The 14,501-nt window shown below is 43.8% G+C and overlaps 1 protein-coding gene across 1 annotated transcript in view; it reads right to left on the bottom strand.

Annotated features, from left to right (window-relative positions):
* The window catches only part of GPC4 (glypican 4), a 108,826-nt gene that overhangs the window by 20,118 nt on the left and 74,207 nt on the right, over positions 1 to 14,501 (bottom strand). The window contains exon 3 of the mRNA XM_081793977.1: positions 1,534 to 1,925. Coding sequence (XP_081650103.1) covers positions 1,534 to 1,925 — 392 coding nt within the window. The remainder of the gene's footprint in view (positions 1 to 1,533; positions 1,926 to 14,501) is intronic.

Raw genomic sequence — 14,501 nt, 5'->3', positions numbered from 1 at the left:
TTTTTATTCTGACCTCTCCTTCAGTCCCCAAAACAACCAAATGGCGTAAGTAAAAGCTGCTGACCTTATGACTGCAATTTTTTTTAGCAAATGGACTACAATTTAGTTTTTTTCCTTTGGAGGCCGGAATGTAATGGCACCAAGATCAGTCCTCCAGAAGGTAATGTGCCCCAGGTTATTCTGTTCCTTCACTGGTATTAAGTCATGGAAGGGTAGAGGTGGAAAGGCCTTCAAGTTTCGTCTTTTTTTCGGGGGAAGGGGGAGTAAAGGAGCCATAGAACCATTTCTCCCTCAAAATCTGACTCAATACTCGACTTGGCAAAGGGGAAAGCAAAGCTTCTCCGGTGCAGCCAGGAGGTGAAGTCCCCGTGTCTCTCTTCCTCTCCTCAAGGAGGCCCCTGAGACACCTTCTTAAGGGGCTTCAAAGAACACAGTCCAATTCCTTCAATTTACAAATGAGGAAACTGTAATATATTCATTCTGTCTATTGGTACTCCCATAAACAAAGCCACAAGTCAAGAGCAGGTGGCCCACACTGATTGTCATAAAAAGCTCTGCCTTCTCAAGAGCATGGAGTACACCTTAAAACATAGAACAAGGAAACACGCAGTAATGGATGTTAAATACTGTTGCAGACTACAACCGGCAGGCCCAAACCCAGTCACTCAAAGCAACTGAATATGGAACCTGTCTGCTTCTTCCTCTGGAGGGAAAGTAGAATAGGAGGCAAAAAGAGTATGGCGATATTAAACTCAGTTTGAAAATGAAGGTTCCAAAGTGAACATACAATCTGCTTCTAAGAATAGCTACCAAGGAAACCACTGAAAAGAATGATGATGTTCCTCACAGCATTGGTTTCTAACTATACGGCGTACGCGGATCGGGCCAATGTGTGCGAGGGAAAAAGGCAAGAGAGAGAAGAGAGCAGAACAGAAGAAAACCGTTCTCGAGCCCGCGTATTTGTCTACCTCCCAAACTTCCTTTTAAAATGCAACAACAGGGGCACCTGGGTGGCTTGGTCGGTTAAGCGTCCGACTTCGGCTCAGGTCACGATCTCACGGTCCGTGAGTTCGAGCCCCGCGTCGGGCTCTGTGCTGACAGCTCAGAGCCTGGAGCCTGTTTCGGATTCTGTGTCTCCCTCTCTCTCTGCTCCTCCCCTGTTCATGCTCTGTCTCTCTCTGTCTCAAAAATAAATAAACGTTAAAAAAAAAAAATAAAAATAAAAAAAAAAAAATAAAAAAAATAAAATAAAATGCAACAACACAGGGGCACCCAGGTGGCTCAGCCGGTTAAGCATCAGACTCTCGATTTCGGCTTAGGTCATGATCTCAAGTTCGTGAGATTGAGCCCCACACAGGGCGCTGAGCTGACCGCGTGCAGCCTACTTGGGATATTCTCTCTCTCTCTCTGTGCCCCTCCTCTGCCCACGCTCTCTCTCTCAAAACAAATAAACATTAGATAGATAGATAGATAGATAGATAGATAAAATGAAACAACACACACAAAAAAACACAGGCTGCAGCCAGTGCTTACCACGGACACTTTGCTCACTACGTCCCTCGCAACTGCCAAGCCCTGAGCAAAAGTACGGGCTGCTACAAACGCGCGGGTGACCTGCAGCTTCAGCTTCCGAGGGACATCTCCAAAGGGCTTCAGCTGCTCCGTGTACTTGCTCACACATTCCAGGTACTCGTCTGTAAAGTGGTACTGGGAGTTCACCAGGCGGAACATCCGCTCCAGAAGGCGAGCCCAGAAGTCACTTAGCATCTCTTCCAGGTTGACGCTTCCCGCCACATAGTAGCGCTTCAGCTCTCCGAAGAGATCTTGAAATAGCTCAGAATTCTGCATGTATAAGCGGCCATATGTCTTCACGAACATGTCATTGAGGGATTTCTCTGCATTTTCCAGCAGTTCTTTGAAGAATTCTAAAAACCAAACAAAAAAAAAAAAAGAAGAAGAAAAAGAAAGAAAGGGTTTTCAGTAACTGAATAACGGAGGGCTCTTTGGGTCCATTTGAAGACTGAAAAAAAAAAATCAGAGAATTAAACTGGAAAACATGCTCACATAGGTGGATTTCTTTCGGGGGGATGTGGCATTGCCGGTCGTTTGTCAACGAAAGGAAACCTAGGTCACAAGTCACAAAGTCTCAGGGGGAGAAAAAGAATATTTTAGACCAAGAACTTCTCGGAAGTCAATATAAAACACACACACAGCCAGGCATTTCTCTCATTCAGTCCCAAGGTAAAGAAAGAACCAGATAAAAATGGGTACATGAAGTCTAAAACATGAGATCTGCCAGAACTTTCTTACCATAAGACTCTAAACCAAAGCCAATGATGCCTCCGAATTGAAACCTAACACCAGTGGACAGGTATTTTCAAAACATGTTGTTTTACTTGGACACATTTTTTTTTTTTCTTTTTCTCCTTACATCTACATGACATGTAAGAACGCTACCCAGGAAATGCTAGCGGACAAGAAACATATGAAACACCCTAAAAGCTAGCACTGAGATTTTCCGCAACTAAGTTCACAGGTGTTCCCTGGGACATTAGTACAAATTGGGGTATCCAAGCTGACCTTGGGTTCTTAAAGGATTCATATGGTAACATCATGAGATTCTTGGCGGGAAGTGGGGAGGAGAGAGAGGGAAATGTCTAACAGACTCAACCACAGATCTGGTATATTTATAGGACAACAGGGAAAACTAAAATAAATAAGAATTCCTGGTTATTTTGGATTTACTTTTTTGGCCTGAGTGTTAAAGATAGTAATCTCTTAAGTACACATGGCAAATTAGTTTCTCCTGAAGCTTTTCTTAGGCAGCTCAGAGAAGAGAAGAGCTAACGGTGCATCTGTATCAATAATTCTTCAAGAATCTATGGTTGGTATAAAAATAAACACTTCATGACATCAAGTTTATAAGCAGGAAATGTAATAAATACCGAAGCAAAATATAAGGACATCAATTAAGAAAGTGCCTCCAGGGGTGCCTGGGTGGCTCAGTTGGTTAAGCATCTGACTCTTGGTTTGGGTTCTGGTCATGCTCTCACAGTTTGTGAGTGCAGGCCCCACATCGGGCTCTGCTTGCTTGGGATATTCATTCATTCATTCATTCATTCATTCATATTCTGTCTCTCTCTCTCTCTCTCTCTCTCTCTCTCTCCACCCCCGCCCCGTGCTCCTCCCTGCCTCCCTCCCTCCCTCTCTCTCTCCCTCTCTCTCTCTCTCTCTCTCTCTGTGTCAAAAATAAATAAATAAACTTAACCAAAAAAAGTGCCTCCGACCAAACATGGAGCAGCAAAGAAAATATGGTGCCTCTTTCAAAGCCAGAAGAACATTAACAATCTTATCAAAATGCAATAGGGTGACAAAGCCATTATCTTCTCATAATGGGAAAGCATAATGGCAGGCAAATCATAGGCTGAAAGCTGTTTTCAAATAGTTTCTCAAAACCTGTACTGGAAACACAGAAGCCTTTTGGAGGGGATGTGTGCCTTTGCTTACTTCCAAGAGATTCCATACCTATGTCCCTAACTCGTCACCACGCATAGTTGCTTGATGCTTGAGGCTGAAGTCCACAGTCTTCTGCATTCCAGCTTTACAAACTATGTGTGTTTTGTTTGTGGGGGTAGTTTTGTACAGAGAACGGCTCTTTCCTTTTCCTTTGGTTGAGTTTTTCTTTCTACTACCATTTATCTTGTATTTTCTGGGCTTTCTTCAAGGAGAGAAAGGAAAATGGATTCTCTCTGAAGAGGTTTAAAAAAAAAAAAGGGGGGGGGTTGGGAGGCCAAGTCAACTCCTCACCTCCATTACAACTGCACAGTCTGGCATTTTTACCAACGTTCTCTCCCTGGAATTAGACCAGAAAGAATACAAGGAGATAGGGGAACTATATGAAAAGCATTATTCAAATCAGGTATCTGAGAGGCCTCTGATTCTCTCCAAAATCCTAAGTGATTCTCAAGTGTGGCCCCAAGACAGGCAAGCATCAACACCACATCACCAGGATACTTGTTGGAAATGCCAAGTTCTTGGGCCCCACCCTAAACCCACTCGATCCGAGGCCCTGGGGATGGAGCCCAACCATCTACAACTCTGCTTCCCCTAACATGTGAGAACCACTCACCTCTCAATAGGGATCAACACCAGCTCAGGGCTGTGCTAATATGAAGCATGTGGGTGAAGCGTTTTAATTAGAGGAAAAGGTCTTTCCAATGAATTGGGTTTTTAAAATTTTTTCTCTTGCATTCTCGGGTATGATTTATGATGTTTTCGGGGGGACAAATGTTCCTGTGTGGAAGTCTCTAGTAAGTGTGCAGAAGCAGGTAGCACTTTTCTAGAATTCAAAGCTGGGGAGTCTTGCGGTAAGAAGAGACCTTAGTACATGTCCGATGAGTTGCACACATAGCTCCCACATACTGGAAAAACAAAGCCTGGTCATTGAGATCAAAATGCAAGCCTTCGGTCAATCCAGTGCTATTAATATTTCACGATCCAAAAGAGAAGATTCCAAAGGTAACCACAGGACCTTCCTTAATATCGGATTTTTATTATAGTGCTCATAAAATTGGCACACGTCATTTAGCGTAGAAGTAGGATGTTGAAAATTATTTGACTTGTGCTTTGATGACTCACTTAATAAGTAACTCTGAATACTCGCATTTCTAGTGAATGGCATCCACAGGTTTTAAGGGTAGGGGCAGAGTGGCATTTCAAAGGTATTTTAATTTAAAACATCTATAAAATGTCAGAGTTCGTTGTTTAGGCTTCAAAGGGCTCCAGGTCAATGAAATGCTCAGACACTAACCATTTTATGGACAAAAATAAAAGTCTTAGAGTTTGTCATTCAGATCAAAAACCTATGGGTTGGTGTAGCTCTGTATAACACAGCTTTGGAGTATAAGAGAAATGATCTAATTAAGAGGAGAACCGATTTCAAACCGGCATGCCCTCTGTCTAACACCATCATGGACCTTACTTTGTTTCCCATGACTCAAATCCGGTCTAGAAAGGGTGTGTGTGTGTGTGTGTGTGTGTGTGTGTGTGTGTGTGTGTGTGTGAAGTACATGCGCTGTGTGTTATGTTAATTTAAACTTTAAGAGATTAGCTTGGCGCTACATACATATTAAATTCTAATTCCTTTGATTGTTCAGAAAATTCATTTCCTTTCCTTCACACTTTAAAGACTCTTTAGTGTGGCTATATAAGTTGCAAATATAAAGATCGTTTGAGGGGGCTATATATAGAAATTCTATAAAACTGATATAACAAGTTAAAATCTGATAATTTAATCCCTCCTAATGGCTATGCAATTTGACAAGTATTTACTGAGTGGCTATTAGGGGCTCAAATCAAAGCACACTGTTTCACCATGCATTTTAACCTTCTTGCCGAATCAGACTCCGATCAGCATTTCCAGAAAGACAAATTTCCTTCATCCAATTCACCTTCACTATACCGCCAACCCTCCACACGTGGTTTTACGTGCCCCAGAGATTTTTAAAGCATCTATAAAATCCTTAATCCTTCGTTTCATATAGCAAGTTTTAAAATATTCATCTCTTTCACCTATGGAAGTTAACAGAACAAAAGTGAAGGGATCCCAGGAACCCAAACTAATTTCTCTTTGGACTTCTTATGGTCCTGTTCGGTTGGACTATGTGGCCTATGCCATTTGCCTCGGACACCTTGCAAGGATGGCAGGCATAGTTTAAATTCTAAAATCCATACTAAGGGGCACCTGGGTGGCTCAGGCAGTTAAGTACCCAACTTTGGCTCGGGTCATGATCTCACGGTTCATGAGTTCAAGCCCCACATCAGGCTCTCTGCTCTCAGAGCCTGCTTCGGATCCTCTGCTCCCTCTCTCTGCCCCTCCCCCCCCCAAAAAATAAAAAAAAAAAACATTAAAAAATAAATAAAACAAGATCCATACTAATTACTAGGCACCTGGGTGGGTCAGTCGGTTAGCATCTGATTTCAGGTCAGGTCACGATCTCACTGTTTGTGAGTTTGAGCCCCAGGTTGGGCTCTGTACTGACAGTGTGGAGCCTGATTGGGATTTTTTCTCTCCCTCCCTCCCTCCCTCCCTCCCTCCCTCTCTCTCTCTCTCTCTCTCTCCCCCTTTCTGCCCCTCCCCCCCCCAAATAAATAAGCATTAAAATCCATACCAATCAGGTACAATATCAAAGCATAATAATTTGCTCTAAGGAGAAAAAAAGAGAAAACGGGAGAAAAAGCTTTTACATCTGCTACTCCTATCAAACTAGCAGCTTTCGTAGGTTGTTAACAGAATTCTTTCACATCCCCTCTCCCCCTTTCCTTCCTAGGACACTTCCTTCTACAATGAGGACTAGAACGTGAATTACACATTCAGGTCCCGGTCCATTAGCCATCAACAGCAACCTCATAAATGGTTGTAACGTTCATCTCCACTTTTCCCCATTATTCAGAAATCAGGATCAGGGTCAGAGCTTAACTGCTAAAGAAGAACCGCGTAGGCGTGAAGACACCTCGCAGTCATTCCTTCTTAATCATTGTGTCTGAAGCCAAGTGTAAGACACTTAGTGGCTCAGAGAGAATCAGCTAGAGCAGTGTAAACCAGAATTCCACAACGACCAGAAGCTTAGTTAACTGGCATTAGGTCTCCCCTGTGGCAACTGCTTGTTTTCATGAAAAATGCCGGGCAGGGAGTGTGTTTCAACTGATGCTACCAGTGGCTGAGAGACAGTCAGAGAGAAGACTGTGTATAAGCATTGAAAATAGGGTATCTGTGACTAGGGTTTATTTCTCCTTCAGCTTCCAGTTTGGAGGCTTAAGTGTTTACGTTCTAAGGACCAAGCTACTCCCAGGTCTCATGAAGGTGCACCTGACATGGGGGTGGAAATAAACACTGCAACATGCTATACATATCCAACCCGGCGTGACTCGGGGGAAAAGCATGGGACCTCTCATTGATGAGCTGTGGAATGGACAGAGGAGCTAACCTCTCTGATCTTCTGTTGCCTCATCCATCACATGAGGCGGTCACTACTCATCTCACATGGATGATGGCCAGCACGTAGGAGATGTTCAAGAAATGGACACTTTCTGTCAACTGTGCGGGGCTATTTTGTCACCTTTAGAGTGTCTTCCTGTCTACAATCACTTAAATCTTTCTTTTGAAGCTGGTTTTTATCTTTCCTGGCAGAGTCAAATAGTATCCAGCTCCGGGTACGTAAATGAAGCCAAAGCTGCTGGAGATGGATTAGGAAGACCCAAGGCCTTACACAACTGGGAACAATTTAGTCAAGGGAAATGCTTAATGGCTCTGGCTTCCAATGCCGTGAAACATCTCAGACATCTACGATGGTGGCAGCTGCCACTGAAACACAGCAAAGAGAGAAACCTCAACCCATCGAACAGGTTTTGTATTATATTAGGAGGGAGTATCACACACACCGCACGTAGATAAACACAGTTCAGGGCATTAGATTAAGCCAAGAACTGGGGAAAGGAAAATTAAGAAATAAGCGGCAGGTCGGTCCCCAAGCCTCCCCACGTATGTCTTTTGCACACCGCCTTCTTTTCCTGGAGTCTGCTCGGTACATTGAGCTGGGGGACTATAAGTATTTTCCAGCTCTAAAACGCGATTATCCTCAATGTCAGGAGTATCACTTTAACATGGGAAAAACTAGAATGGGAAGGCAACTTTTCCATATACGAGTTTCCTCCATAAATATCCTGTCTTTTAAAAGAACGAAAAAGAACATCATGTACAGCCACTTGTCTTGCATCAAATAAACATTCAAAATTCTTGAAACAGGTCAAAAGTCCCCCGCTTCTGCTGTTAAATGCCATTAGTTACTCCATTATAAACAATCGACTGGCCATTGATTAATGAGCTAGAAAACATTCTAGAACTAACCCATGACCTACAGAGACTGGAAGCCCTTTCTATTCAATCCGTTTGGCGTGGTGCTATAAATTACCACCTTGTATTTATATTATTATGAAGCTGCTTTTTACACAGATGGATTAATTTCCTCTTTACTGTAAAGACTGTATTTCACAGCCCTGGTATGGTGTGCAAACATTAAGTTATCACCTCGACGAAATTCCTGAGAAAAGCAGCCTGTGAGTGCTACAAATCATACCTTTCGCACTGTTAAGAAAACTCCGAGAGCTCTATTCACCCCCTCACCTGAGATCACGCATTAATAAAGAACGGTTAACATAAGCATCTATAAACGTCAGAGAAAACGGAAATTAAAAAAGCATCTTACGGACTGAAACCAAACTGAAACTTTGGTCTTTGACCATCTCCTCCTGTCTTGCGTTTTCAGTAGCCTCTGTATTTTAAGTTTTCAGCAGGGACTTTCCTCTATCCTGGCATAATCTTACACTCCAGAAGTGCCTGTGAGGGCATGGTGTACGAAAAGGACATATACATGGGGCACCTGGGTGGCTCACATCCAACTCTTGATTTTGGCTCAGGTCATGATCTCATGGTTTGTGAGTTCAAGCCCTGCATCAGGCTCTGCGCTGACAGCGCAGGGCCCGCTTGGGATTCTCCCTCCCTCCCTCCCTCCCCCCCCTCTCTCCCCCCATCTCTGCTCCTCCCTTGCCATCCTATCTCAAAATAAATAAACTTTAACCAAAGTTTTTTTAAATAAAAGGACATGTATTTGACTAACACTCATCAACCGGTGGCATCTCGATAGACCTCTCCTAGGTTGATGACAAGACAATTGCCAAGTGCAGCCCTTACTAGGGGCTGTGAACATATGAAAAGGTGCTAGGGATCCTGCCAAAGTAGGTTGATCTTCTTAATTAATGCATTTCGAACGCTAAAGCTCCTTATGTTGATCTCTCATGGCCCCTGTCTCATGCTACTGTAGCCAGAGACATGGGACAAATACTGTAAGGCCCCTTGTACTGGACCTCGTCCCATCCATACTAAGGGTCTACCCAACACTAGCCAGTTTCCTTTAACACCCATGTTTCTGCTCATTCAAGTGCCCAGAGAAGGCAGAGGGGATGCTGAAGCTACCCCAGGAGGGTAACTTCCATATACTAACCTCTATGTGGATCTACTGTATGGCCTCATATACAAACCTCATCATACAGTCTAGGTGCTCATGACCTAATATCAAGAGAAAAGTCAGGACAAAACGCAGCATAATCAGTTATGATGCCAATTTGCCTCTACCTGCACAAAACACGATGAGGTAGGGCCAACGTTGACTAGACACAATGAGTGTTAGGGACCTGGGGTAATTTTTTTCAACAGACACTGCTCAATTTTGAGCACCCAAATCATTCAGTGACATTTTATAGCCAGAAAAATACTATACCTTCTTGTATCCAAACATTACTTTATTTCCCTTTATTCTATTCATTTAACTTAATTGCTGGAAGTTTCCATGCATTTTTCTGCGGTCTACAAATGGTCTACAGTGAGCACTGATACTTCAGGAGAAAAAAAAAAAACATTTTCTTCAAACACCACCAAAGCACTTCTTGTATTTTTCATAAAAATAATTTTTTTTTCCTATCAAGTATCCCTTTCAAATTATTGCAATTTGAAAGGTATGGAGAGGTATGAAAAAAATATAAATAAATTACCCACAATCCCACCACTAAAAGAGAGCAACAATGGTTTATCAAATTACCTCTTTTTCCCCATGAAGATATGCATCACATGCTTGAGATCATACCGTATTTGTACCCTGTTCTCAGGTAACACCCTATGGTTAACGTTTCCTATGTGATTAAAGATTCTTCAGAAACATCACCTGTGGGGCACCTGGGTGGCTCAGTCGGTTAAGCATCCACCTTTGGCTCCGGTAATGATCGTGCAGTTCATGAGTTCAAGCCCCACATCCGGCTCTGTGCTCATGGCTCAGAGCCTGGAGCCTGCTTTGCATTCGGTTGTCGCTGTCTCTCTCTGCCCACCCCCCCACTCACGCTCGCATGTGCTCTCTTTCTCTCAAAAATAAATATTAAAATTTTTTTTAAAAAAAGAAACATCGCTTTGTAACAACTGCGTATACATGACACCGTACGGACAGGTCACAATCGTTATGGGACACTTAGACCGATTTCCTGTTTTTCATTATTATAGGTAATGCTGTGATGAACGCCCTTGTACATCAATCTGCACGCAGACCTTTCTGTCCCTGAGATAAATACCTACACGTGGAATTAGTAAATCAAAGGCTGGGAATGCATTCGAAACTTCTGACAGACTGACCTCCAGAAAAGGTGTGCCCACGTGGCACTCCACCTGAGTCACATGTCTGAGTCATATTTATTCCGGGAGTTTCGATGGCTTTGCTAGTTCTTTCAAGCGAAGGGGGGACGGAGACGGGAAGGGACAATAAACAAGAAAGGCCTGACGGGCTTGAGAATTCTCCCAGTCAATCAGTTGGGAGTCAGTGCTAGATCAAATACGCCCCTTTCTTTGCCCGGACAGACAGCCGCCCGCAAGAGGGTGGGCAGAGAGGAACAACAGCGTTCTAAACTCCCAGGCTCAGAGTGCAATGAACCAACAAAGTAGATAAAAGCAGTTCAGCTGAAGCTCTTCCATTTATTTACTTGCCTCCAAACAGATCAGCCGCTTCTTGCTGCTGCCGTGACTTCTAAAGAAGTCAAAGCTAACAGCAGAGGCCCCCCCCCCCTCCGGCGAAAGCGCCCGGGGCGGAGGGATCCTTGGAAGCTGCACAAGTATTTGCAACCCGCCCAGAGCGCCAATGCTCCGGCCACAATTGGTCACACTTCAGATAACAACTCAAAAGGCAGAAAACCTTTGTCAATACAGAAATGTGTGTGTTTTGTCTGAGCTCTTGATTTGATTACAGTAAGGCTGGCAGTGGCTCTTTTTCATCAAGTTTCACAGAGAGATTATAAAAGAGTTAGCAAAAATGCCGGGCATTTTAGTCTCCTTCGCATGGAAGGAAAAGAAGATAGAATCGTAAAGGAAAGGGGAGTGGGGCTTCCCAACGAAATCAAAGACCATTACTATTATGAGCTGGAAAAGAGCGCTACATTTGCAGGATGGCCAGAAGGCCTCGGGTCTTTCTCTGTAGTTTTGTGGCTGTGAAATGCTGTCCACTGCACTGTGGCAGAAGTTTGAAAAGGCAACACATTTCTTAAAAAGGCCTTAACGGATGAAATCTGAGGTGAGGATGAAAAAGCGACCCTAGGTTGTATGTACATTAGACATTTCTTTGACACATTATTTTGAGGATATTTAAGACTTTAAACAAATGTTACTATTTATTTGAGAGGGAGAGAGAGACAGAGAACGTGGGGGAGGGGCCAAGACAGAGGGAGACACAGCCTCCGAACCAGGCTCCAGGCTCTGAGCTGTCAGCACAGAACCCGATGCGGGGCTTGAAGCCACGGACAGCGAGACCATGACCTGAGCTGAAGTCGGAGGCTCAACCAACTGAGCCACCCAGGTGCCCAAGACTTTTTTTTTTTTTTAACCTAAAAACCTCCCAGGGGGCCTTTGGTTAAAGTCAATATGGATGTGCAAAGGAAAATAATAAAACCATGCAGCTGAAAAAATAAAGTCAGAGGTCATGGCAATTCCGGAAATTTCAGTTTGGCTAATGGCCATGAAGCTGGGTTGGACGTATCTGCCTTTTAAGGTGAGCGGCCGGCTTCCTCCCACCGAGGTCACCGCTTTCGTGGGCATGTGCACTCTAATGCCACCAACTCCCTGCACCTCCACGCTGGTTATCCGACTGGCCTAATGAAGTGGATGGCCAGTATGAAGTCTGGGAAATTTCCAGTCAGTGATTAAAACACAGATTTGGCTAAATCTGCAGAGTGCGACACGTCCTGCCTTTGTGAAATGATAGAAAACAAGGGGGCGTGAGGGCTTAAGGAAAGGGTGGCCACTTTGATTTGCACTTGGCCCATGCAGATAGATGGGACAGACAATTATTTCTTTTATGTGCGTTTTAAGCTAATTCAGAAAATTTCTACTATTATTCGAGTTAACAAGCTTCAGGCTCAAGGGAGGGTTTTCAAAGACCTGCGGAGAGTAGTGGAGTTAAGAAATCATAGCGGGAAAATAGAGGGTACCAGACAGGCGGCTAATTAACATCTTGTAAGACCTTTCACTAAAGCAGCTGGTCTAGTCACATGTTTAGAAGATGCACAGAATTTTTAGAATTGAAAGGGTCTTTAGAGAGCATCCAGCTCAACCCCCTCATTTTATGGATGGGAAAACTGAGACCCAGCAAATGTCAGAACCAGGCTGACAATTCAGTGTGCTGTCTCCCAAAGTTACTCCATTTGCTCCCTAAAATGATGAATCAACAGAGTTTTCGCGATGGGCTAGCATCAGACAACCTATCTCCTTAAGATTTCTTCAACATGCAAACCAAACCGTTTGATTCGGGAAGTTAGGCAAAAATACACTCGCATACTTGTTAACATCAGTTTTACTACGTGATTCAGAGATATACTGAACACGGCAGCTCTAATCTTCTTAATCTATTTGGGTTGTTTGAACCATGCTTCTTTTAAAAACAACTAGTCTCTCACAAAACGCGACATTTTGGGGTGGGCCTTTATGTTGTGGTCCCAAAACACGGATTACGCCCCACTCCTATTATTTCTATTCCTCTGCCTGGCAATTCTTTCAAAGCCCCCTGAACTGCGCATGTGATTAGCATATTCATGAGACAACCGATTCAGCTATGTTAATTAGCAGTTCTCCTTAAAAAAAAAAAAAAAAGAAAAAGAAAAAAAATCCCAGAACTCGCCAAGAGGGGGAGCAGCCAGCTCTGTCACTATCGCTTCCCGGCTCTGGGTGTCTGGATTTCTGGCACCGAACATCATAAGTTAAAGAGTGGACAGAGAAGATTACAGTGTGGAAAAATAAAGAGGTGGGACCTTAGACTCAGATGTGCAGGTTTAAAATGTGAGAAACCCGAGAATTCTGTGGGGGAGATGCGCTGCCTGAACGTGTACCTCTGTACCTCACTCGAGCCTGAGAACACATACCTGCACACAGTTGACAACTTAAAATAGGATTTACAGGGGGGCCTGGGTGGCTCGGTCTGTTAAGCGACCGACTCTTGATTTTGGCTCAGGTCATGTCACGGTCCTTGGGATCAAGCCCCATGTTGGGCTGTGCACTGACAGCGTGGTGCCTGCTTCAGATTTTCTCTCTCTCTCTCTCTCTCTCTCTCTCTCTCTCTCACACACACACACACACACACACTAAATTCTCTAAACTCTAAAAAATGAATTTACAGACTGTATAATCTCTTCAGATGGGCAAACAACAGAAAACTAAACGTGTAGAACAAAAAAAAAAAAAGCCTTTAGGGATGAGGGAACTGGCTTCGAAACACCACATTTGGCACCTGAACTCCGGAGCTTCTCAAGGCGGAATGATGGAAACTTGGGATAATGGGATGGTCTCTGGTTAATGAAGGCTAATCCCCTAAAAAGCCTACAAATCTTGTTTTTGTTGAAAAGTTTATAACAAGCAATTGTTCCTGTCTTAGAAAGAAGTGGGTATCTCATAAACAAGACTAAAGGTTTTAAGTTGCCTGTGCTCGGGGTCACCACTTTAATTTTGTTTATGTTTGTTTATTTTTCAGAGACAGAGGGAGAGAGAGAGCGGGGCAGGGGCAGAGAGAGAGAGAGGGAGGGAGGGAGGCACAGAATCCGAAGCAGGCTCCAGGCTCTGAGCGGTCAGCACAGGGCCCGATGTGGGGCTCGAACTCCTGAACCACGAGATCATGGCCTGAGCCGAAGTCGGACACTTAACCAACTGAGCCACCCAGGCGCCCCCAAATTTAATACCATAAGCTTGGAAATAGCAAAAGATGCTCCTTTGAAGTTGCTTGACCTTGTACGTTCCCATGTGTCCCTTTCCTATTTCCTCAGGACTCACCCTCAGCCTTCTTTATACCACCTTGCAGCCCCATCATGGTTCTCCAGCTGCCATCCTGCTGCTCGGTCCAACCTTCTCTCTTCCATTCACCCCAAGAACCTCGGGCTTGTCCTTTACAACGGCGTGGACAATTCTTTGAGCAAAGCACCCTGCCCTAGGATTTCTGAGCATCAAGACAACCTCTATACGATTTTACTCACCATCATCTTTAGGCCTGAGGAGTGTTAGCAGTTCCTAACGGCCATCCTTAAAAATCAGTCAACAAACACAGCACACCCACGTGAGGCTTACGGTTTCTTGGATAGCAGTGAACTGACGTTTTACCATAAAAAAGCATTTCATTATCTCAGAAAACCCAAATTAGAGGAAATAGGCAACATATCCCAGACCTGTTCTGATCGCCAGACCAAACACATTTCAACTACTATTCCCTCAAAAGAAATTTACTCTGTTCTCACTACCTTTATTGTCTATGCCATAGTTGAAGTTAGAAGAAACAAACTAGAGTTTCATAATCATTTTCATGACCAGTTTTGAAACTGATACAGTATTATTAAAACATTTATTGAATGTGAAACCTGGTAGGGAAGGGCAAGAG

This window comes from Panthera onca, chromosome X (assembly GCF_046562875.1).
Source record: "Panthera onca isolate mPanOnc1 chromosome X, mPanOnc1 haplotype 2, whole genome shotgun sequence".
NCBI lineage: Eukaryota > Metazoa > Chordata > Mammalia > Carnivora > Felidae > Panthera > Panthera onca.
Note: the sequence above shows the minus strand (reverse complement) of the source record. Positions and strands in the feature narration are given on the sequence as shown.